At 37.9% G+C, this 7,564-nt stretch overlaps 1 protein-coding gene and 1 long non-coding RNA gene across 7 annotated transcripts in view; one reads left to right on the top strand and one right to left on the bottom strand.

The window, feature by feature from the left end:
* Positions 1–1,004: 1,004 nt before the first annotated feature.
* The window catches only part of ttv (exostosin glycosyltransferase 1 ttv), a 34,084-nt gene continuing 27,524 nt past the window's right edge, over positions 1,005–7,564 (bottom strand). For 3 of the 6 annotated variants that reach the window (XM_046614924.2, XM_046614922.2, XM_046614921.2), the window contains exons 2-9: positions 4,202–4,340; positions 3,039–4,108; positions 2,690–2,891; positions 2,464–2,583; positions 2,095–2,325; positions 1,725–1,991; positions 1,381–1,631; positions 1,005–1,282 (exon numbers count right to left, since the gene is read on the bottom strand). In XM_046614924.2, coding sequence (XP_046470880.1) covers positions 1,102–1,282; positions 1,381–1,631; positions 1,725–1,991; positions 2,095–2,325; positions 2,464–2,583; positions 2,690–2,891; positions 3,039–3,928 — 2,142 coding nt within the window. In that variant the 5' untranslated portion in view covers positions 3,929–4,108; positions 4,202–4,340 and the 3' untranslated portion in view covers positions 1,005–1,101. Of the gene's footprint in view, positions 1,283–1,380; positions 1,632–1,724; positions 1,992–2,094; positions 2,326–2,463; positions 2,584–2,689; positions 2,892–3,038; positions 4,109–4,201; positions 4,341–4,474; positions 4,616–4,986; positions 5,255–7,564 lie in introns of those variants that run through there. The other 3 variants (XM_046614923.2, XM_046614920.2, XM_069134773.1) reach the window with 3 other exon arrangements.
* LOC124213550 (uncharacterized) lies at positions 4,589–6,790 on the top strand. The gene is made up of 3 exons (XR_006881898.1): positions 4,589–4,726; positions 5,138–5,677; positions 6,350–6,790. It is a non-coding gene; the product is annotated as an uncharacterized lncRNA (long non-coding RNA).

Here is a 7,564-nt window from a genome sequence, read left to right as displayed (position 1 = left end):
CAACATAGGAAACGTCACTTCTTTCATAGCGGTTTTACTTATTTCGTAGTAACAAAGTTATTTTTCGATAAATAATAATTCGTATATTGTTACTACCGCCTGTACATGCAGTAACAGTATTATACTGTAAAGAACGCATCCCGTAAACATATTCTCAATACGTTAATTTGGTCGGTGATATGGCACGGTTACAATTTTATGTAATATATATATATATATAATATTAATCAAATTTTACAATAAATAATATTAACGGGAAGGTTTTTTCTCCCAATAACACGTAAAAAAGGAAAAGTATAATTAACACAATTCATGTTCTTGTTTAGCATACAGCTTTTAAAAACGATGGCTTGTAAATTTATGGCAGAGAGTAATTTTCCGTTTTTTTATTGCGGCAAAGTGCAGCTCTCCATCATTTGACTCTCATGAGGTATGGAAGCTTTTCAATGATGATTATTGACGCGAGTTCACAACCTACATAAGTGATACATTGAACTTAAGACTACTGATAAAATAAATCTCAATTCACGGAACCCGTTAAAAAATGTTCTTCAGCGTGATTAAATCGTAAAAATCTAACTATAAGACGCATAGTTTAGGCAATGAATATTTGTTATCGCAGTATCGTAAATAAATTTACGCTTCTTAACTTATGCACAGAATCGAGCATATGTATAAAAGGAATGATTTTTCTGTATTCTAGTTTTAACCATTCATCAAGTTTTAGGTAGAGAGCATTTTTTATGTGTTCATTTTGACAACGAAATCGCGAGTGTGATGAAATAAAAGAGAAAGAAAACTAAATCCGTCCAGAGTTCTCATGACAATTGACCATATTACTAAAATGATCTGATCTACTGTACACACCTCCGTAAAACAGAATAGGAGAAAGTTTTGTAACCATTGCCAACTGGTTGGTAGTGTTGCTGTAATTATATTATTATTGTTATTATTATTATTATTTTCTCGGTTATGCTGTAAGTCGATCAATACGGTATAGGAAATTCGCTGATTGAAATAATGCATTTATTATATTCTTATAGGGTATATTTTGTTGTATACTTGTGTAACGATGCAAAAAAAAAAATCTCATTTTCAGTGCTAATTACTAACAAGTTCGATCTGTCTATATTTTTTACGCAGGTTGCTCACGGAATCTTTGAACAAAACCGGATCAAGCCTCATATTCGAGCGCAGCAATGGCATGTATCCAAATACAGCGACGAACGTGTTCATGCACGTTTGTCTTTGTATAAAATGATCTGGGTCGTTCCAGGGAGATCTGCGAACAGGAAATTAAGAAAAAAAATTTAGAAAAAAGGATTAAATACTGATAAAGTACTACTGAGGTTAAATAATAATAACATTTGTATTACAAACCTGATTCCGGCAACTGTTGTATCCTTGTATAGCTTACGTTGCGTAACTTTAATAGGAGGTCGTCTTGTCACATGACTGACTAAAAAGTTCATCAGTATATCTTCACAATTTTGCGACTGTGCAACAGTTTTGTGCAATGTCGAGCTCAACAGCTCGGTATATAAAGTGTTATAATAACGATGGTAGAAAGCTGCCCCTGTTAATACTATACTGTAGTCGTTGGTCCACTTGCTGGTGTAACCCCATGATCGCTGAAGAAAAAGATAATAACGATTCATGGTTTAAAAAACGTATAACTATTGCAGTTGTGTTCAAAGTATTAAAAATGCAAAATTTCTTCATACCTTGGAGTCGTCCCAGTAATGCGACCTTGCAGGATAACCTACGATCCTTTCAGGAAAATACCGCCAAACGGTAAACGCAAAATCAATTTCATCAGTGTTGAGAGTAGCATCCTCATCTAAGGATAATACAGCACTTGTTGTCATCAATTTCTGTGGATAAAAACGATGAGATATTCCGTTAGCTGCCACGACGTGTATCGAAGCTCTTATTCCTTGCCAACGCGGCCTCCTTGGAAGAGGAATATCCGTGTTCCACATGAGTATGATCTGGAATCGATTAGCAAAAATAGTCGTAATGATAAGAAGAAACGGTAATAGAATTAGTTCATCTCCTTCCCAATTAAAAAAAATCATTCACGTTATGCCTCACCTTGTCCAAGTATTTACTCTTAGCCACGCTTCTGAGTAGGCGGTATAGGACTGCTGTTGATCCGAGCTGAGAGTATATTATCGCAGTAAAAGTGTTGCCGGGTTCACAATTGGAAAACGGAAGCTCCTGCTGGCTGTCTGTAAACTGCGGTAGCGTCACCAGAGCTCCGGGACTCGAATTCCATACCGATCCTTCTCGTTTCCCTTCCCAAGGTAATCTTTCTCGGAGAGTCTGCAAGATAAGTAAACAATCAGTTTGTTGCATACTTCTTATGAGTATGGAAGTTGGGCGGAGCCGTTTATAAAGATAACATTATTTTGATTTGAGCATTTGGAATAAGTTCATTCTTTTATTATTGGATAAACTTACCTCAAATACAGTGAAAATGATTTTTTCAACAGAAGAGAAGTAACGTTCCCATAAAAACTGAGTTTGTTGTCTGTACTTCAAGATATCTGCATTCGAAACTGATCTCACAATGTCTGGGATCTGTAACCAAACATGAATAGTTTGCACCTAAAGCTGGTCACAAAAGAATCCCTAAGTCTATAATAATGGCAACTTGTACAAATATTACGATAGTTTTGTGACTAACCTGAAGCAAGAGGCGTTCGTCAGAAAATATTACTGCTTGCTCCCAATTAATGCGCTCATGAAACGGAAGAGCCCATCCATTACTTAGTATTACTGGAATGCAGCCTGCTCGGAGAGCTTCTAGAAATCTGAAGCTGCCCAGTCTTCTTCCGCGTGGGACCAGGCAGAATGTGGAATTCATCAATAGTATCTCATAGTCGTACCTGTAATTGGAAACAAATATATTCAAATGTGGTAAGTATACGAATGGTGATTTAGAACACTGGCATCACTTCTCCAGGTTTTGTAGTACCAGAATTCAATTGTTTCTAGAGTCAAGAACTCGAAATGAAATGAAAAATTATACTTACATGTCATACTCTTGATTATCCTGCTGGCAATGTTCATCCTGTAACTCCCTCCAAGATTTGCCATGCCTACACGTTGTTACAAAGACTAAATCTTTCCCATTGTGAAGATGATATAGGGCATTTCGAGTTTCCGAGCCGATACCATGGACGTATCGCTTGCCTTTGAACGCTGCTACGTATTTTTTATTGGTAGGAAAATGGTTCTCAGGTGCTTGACCAGGTTCGCCACCTCGTTCCGGATGTTGTTTACCAAATAGTGGAATTGATATGTCGAAATTTGGTCGTAATTTGAATTGCGACATGCTAGCCTTTGCCAAAATAGCATATCCAAGATCAAAGCTGAGCGATTCCTCGGCATAATCCGGCCATGTCCCAGAATATAAGTTAAAAATCAAATGATTCCTTCCGTTGTTCCAGTAGGTCAATCGCAACAATTTGGACGGAAGATTGTGAACGAATTCTGCGGATAGCGGATCCCTGTCGAGGGTATCGAGACCTAATACAAACATGCAGGCTCGAGAAGGATCTGTTGTGTAGTATCGAGACTCAGTGATGACATTCAATATCTTCTGATAAAGAGGACTGATATTGTCTTCTATGGGATACACGTAAACGGTGAAACCTTGTCTGCACCTTGTAAAGTCGAAGCAAGTTTCCATCCGACATTGATTGGTGTTACGAGAAACAAGAAGTAGATTATTAATTCCCGTTGATTTCAAGTCTTTGTCGTAAAACTCCTCATTCAAAGTTAAGTACGAAGGCAATTTTTCGTGAGGTTCCTGTTTTTTCACAGTCCACTTTTCACTTTTTAAACGATAACCACCAAAGTAGCAATAAGCAAGAAATGCACAGGTAATGAAGAGCAGTAAATAGCGTTTTTTTGCTTGCATTGCTATGCCACACACATTCACAATAAATATATGTATAATTTCATTTCACACTCTGTCCCATGCTTCATTTGTTGATGTACCAGAAGTGACAATATTTTATTTTATTATTGCTATCAATTCAGCAATAAACCCAATGTTTAAACGTAGAGTGGTTAAAGAGCAGGTTGCTTAAGGACATCGCTGGAATCAGAAAAAAAAATCACAAATTATCATCACTACTATAAGGCACAAAAGAATTTTCCAAATGTCAAGCGAGTAAATAGAATTGTTTACCAGTCATCTTTTTACATTAAAAAGAAACACTAGGCCTAGGAGAGGATTTGCTCTGGTTATGCATCAACAAGACTATCTTGAATTTGTACAATAGTGCCGAAGAAAGGATGTCGTCAGCCGCGGTGCGTTTCCGGCATTCCTGGTAAGAAATTATAAAAAACAAATTTATATTAAAAATTATCACAGACAGTGAATAAAAAATACAGATTTCGAATTAGGAACGTCTATATATCAGGTTATTTGTAGACACGTAGAACAGAAATAAAGGCTAACCTCATAGTACAGCGTGTCATTTTTTATTTTTTTTGCAGATCCAATGAAGAATTTAGACAGAAGTTCGTCGTATCACGGACATCAACTTCGCGAAGGAAACACGGTACGAGGAAACTTTGACGATGATGGTAATGATAGGGAATTGCGGTTTCGACTAGGAGGTTCCTTAAACATCTCGGTGATCAAGATATTGGTCAGAGTGTTTACGAAACTCAAAGAGAAATGCCGAGACGACGATGAGGAAAAACAAAGGTAATTTTTGTTTTAGGTTAGAAAGTTCTTGACTTGGATAAAAATATACAAATTTTGACTGATCACCGAGCACGGTGCAAAGGCATTTAACCATCGTATATACGCGTGACGATTTTTGACGAAGCACTTTCATTAGCCAGCATCGAACAATACAGTCATCGGTTAGTTACATGCGTTCGTACGAAGTCAAATTTATTGTCATACGTTTAGTAAATTTATAAAAATTTCTTCATTGAAGGGAGAATGACGATCGGCCTTACATTAAGAGGTGGGAAGTTTCGATTTTAGCAGTCGCGTTTTTTACAAGACCAAAATTCATCTCTTTGCAATTTATACTTTCACGTTAAAAAAAGGTCAACTTTCTACTAAATGCACGATAATTATTAATCTGATGACGTTCCGCTATTACAGATGCACGGATAATTGACCAAATTTGGATACAGTGTCGCTGACTGACTATGACTGAACTCTAGAACTGAGTTTAACCGATGCGCGGAGATGCGAGTCGCCGAACTACGTGTGGCACACACGAGAGCCACGAGAGGTTAAATTGTGTTGACACATCTCAACGAAATCAACGCCAGGCGAATGGGTTCCAACCGTCGATAAAATAAATCTCTACTGGCCGATAACGTAGCGGCGAGCACAGACGCAGATGGAGAGATTCCAACGTCAGGCTGATATAGAAGTTAGTAACGTTGTTGCGATTCATGCCGTGGAAAAACTGTTCTTTCGCGATTTTGGATTTACCTGAAATACAGTAATCCGTAATAAAACTGAACACACTCATATTTTGTGATCTTATTTCGTTCGTAGGGATTTCTTCCCCAATATTTCGTTACGATAACGTTGCTAACTTGAACATTGTGTGTCAGGTTCGAGGGACAGAAATCCCATTCATTTTAGAACGGAATCGTGCAGGACATTGCAAACCCACCAGATGCTTCTTTTGTACGTATGATGATTAATAATGTTTGACTATATCCAATACAAATATATGTCTGGCAGTATTTGATACCTGATCTCCGAATGATAAAGCGACATACACAAAATTTCGAAAATGAAAATGATATTCAGAAAGCGATTAGCAGTCGCTTGCAATCCATAGACACGATGAATGCCGTGACGACGGCACAGTGCTCGAAATAATGATGATTGATTCAAACGCGTTCGGCGGTCGGATTCAATCTATGGCCCTGAGTATATATGAGAAATAATCGACGAAGGACTTTTAATTCGAGTTAGTCTGATTCCGCATGTTTTTTTGTACTCGTTCGAAACGCAATTCATTAAGTATCGGCATCGATTTAAAGGACCCTTCCGAGGCTAAAAAAAACCCCGAGGAAGCCAGAGAAAACATTCGAAGTATTTTAGAACCAACGGCTCAGAAGATACGAAGGAATTTCTTCGATTTTTTGGGGTAATTCATGTTCGATGCTCGCCGCGCCTCAAGACTTCACGGATTCGGTTCCTCTCGAAAATTATTTCGATGTATAGCATCAAACAATCGATTCTAGCATTATTCAGGATCGTCGAAATTTTAGAAAAGTATCTGGGTTGATCTTGCTCTTTTTGTGAGCAAATAATTTTTCCTCTATAATCGATTTGTATGAGCCTTTACAGACTGATTGGGATCTCAGGAAAGCGTAGAAGACATCTTGAACGGCAAGAGACCAAAGACTAACAAAATGCGAAGGAGATATGGAAAAAAATTGATTCTTCATTCGTTTTAATCCTCGTGACATCAAATGGGCTAGATACTAACATAAATCAGACATCATACGTCGTATTCTACAGAGGTGTGTTGGACCTGGACGAAGGTCAACACCTGAGCTGTCTTTGTAAACTACGATAATCACTAACTGATATAGTATTTGTCGTATTCGACTTAAGATAATGTATACTGTACACCTACTTCCTCAAATTATGCTGAAATATCTTGAGAAATGATTATTCGCATTTTTGTATTTGTTATTGTCTTCCAATTTGATTCTGTTTGTGAACGTGTTGAATTGTTACACACTGACACCACGACACTTATAATTAAGCAATATTGTACAAATATTATATTAAATAAACTGCACTGAACTAGGTACGAAACTTTATGACTATTAATTTGAACTAATTTACCCCACCTCAGTGGAAGTCCTGTGCACATTTCATGTGTTTCGAAAGTAACTTTCGTTACAATGCTGGCAGCGAGCCCACACTGCCAAGGATCAATTTCTCTCGCAAGCTCATGTCGTTGGAGTGCAACAAAAAATTTATTACGGCGGGTTTCAGAATCGGCAAATTTTGACCTGATATCCAAAGGCCTTGCTACTTTTTTGACGACGAAATATCTGGTCTGAGATTCGATTTGTATGACCCTTCCCTGACTAATTGGACCACCAGGAACTCAGAAAACGCAGCGAAAAGAGCGTGGGATTGACAGGAAAGAAATTACGAAGGAAAAAGCACCTGCTGAGAAATGTCGAAAACACAGGTTCTCGTTTTTCGGCTCTAACTTTTGATGCGTTGATCGCAGCGTATTGGGACTGCGCCCAATCGATTTCTCTCGCAAAATTACGTCGGAATACTGCATGAAAGAATTTATTCCAGCACTTTTCAAAATCGCGAAAATTTTCGCCAAAAATGCAAAGGGTTGGCCTTACTTTTTCCTTCGTATTTGAAGCCAAAAATTTTTGGTCACGGATTCGATTTGTATGACCCTCTCCTGACTAATTGGACCACTAGGAACTCAGAAAACGCAGCGAAAAAAGCGTGGGATCAACAGGAGAGAAATTGCGAAGGAAAAAGCACCCGCTGAAAAATGTCGAAAACACAGGTTCTCGTTTT

The sequence above is a fragment of the Neodiprion pinetum genome, chromosome 3 (assembly GCF_021155775.2).
Source record: "Neodiprion pinetum isolate iyNeoPine1 chromosome 3, iyNeoPine1.2, whole genome shotgun sequence".
Classification (NCBI taxonomy): domain Eukaryota; kingdom Metazoa; phylum Arthropoda; class Insecta; order Hymenoptera; family Diprionidae; genus Neodiprion; species Neodiprion pinetum.
The sequence above is the reverse complement of the archived record's forward strand: the minus strand, read 5'-3'. Positions and strand labels throughout refer to the sequence as shown.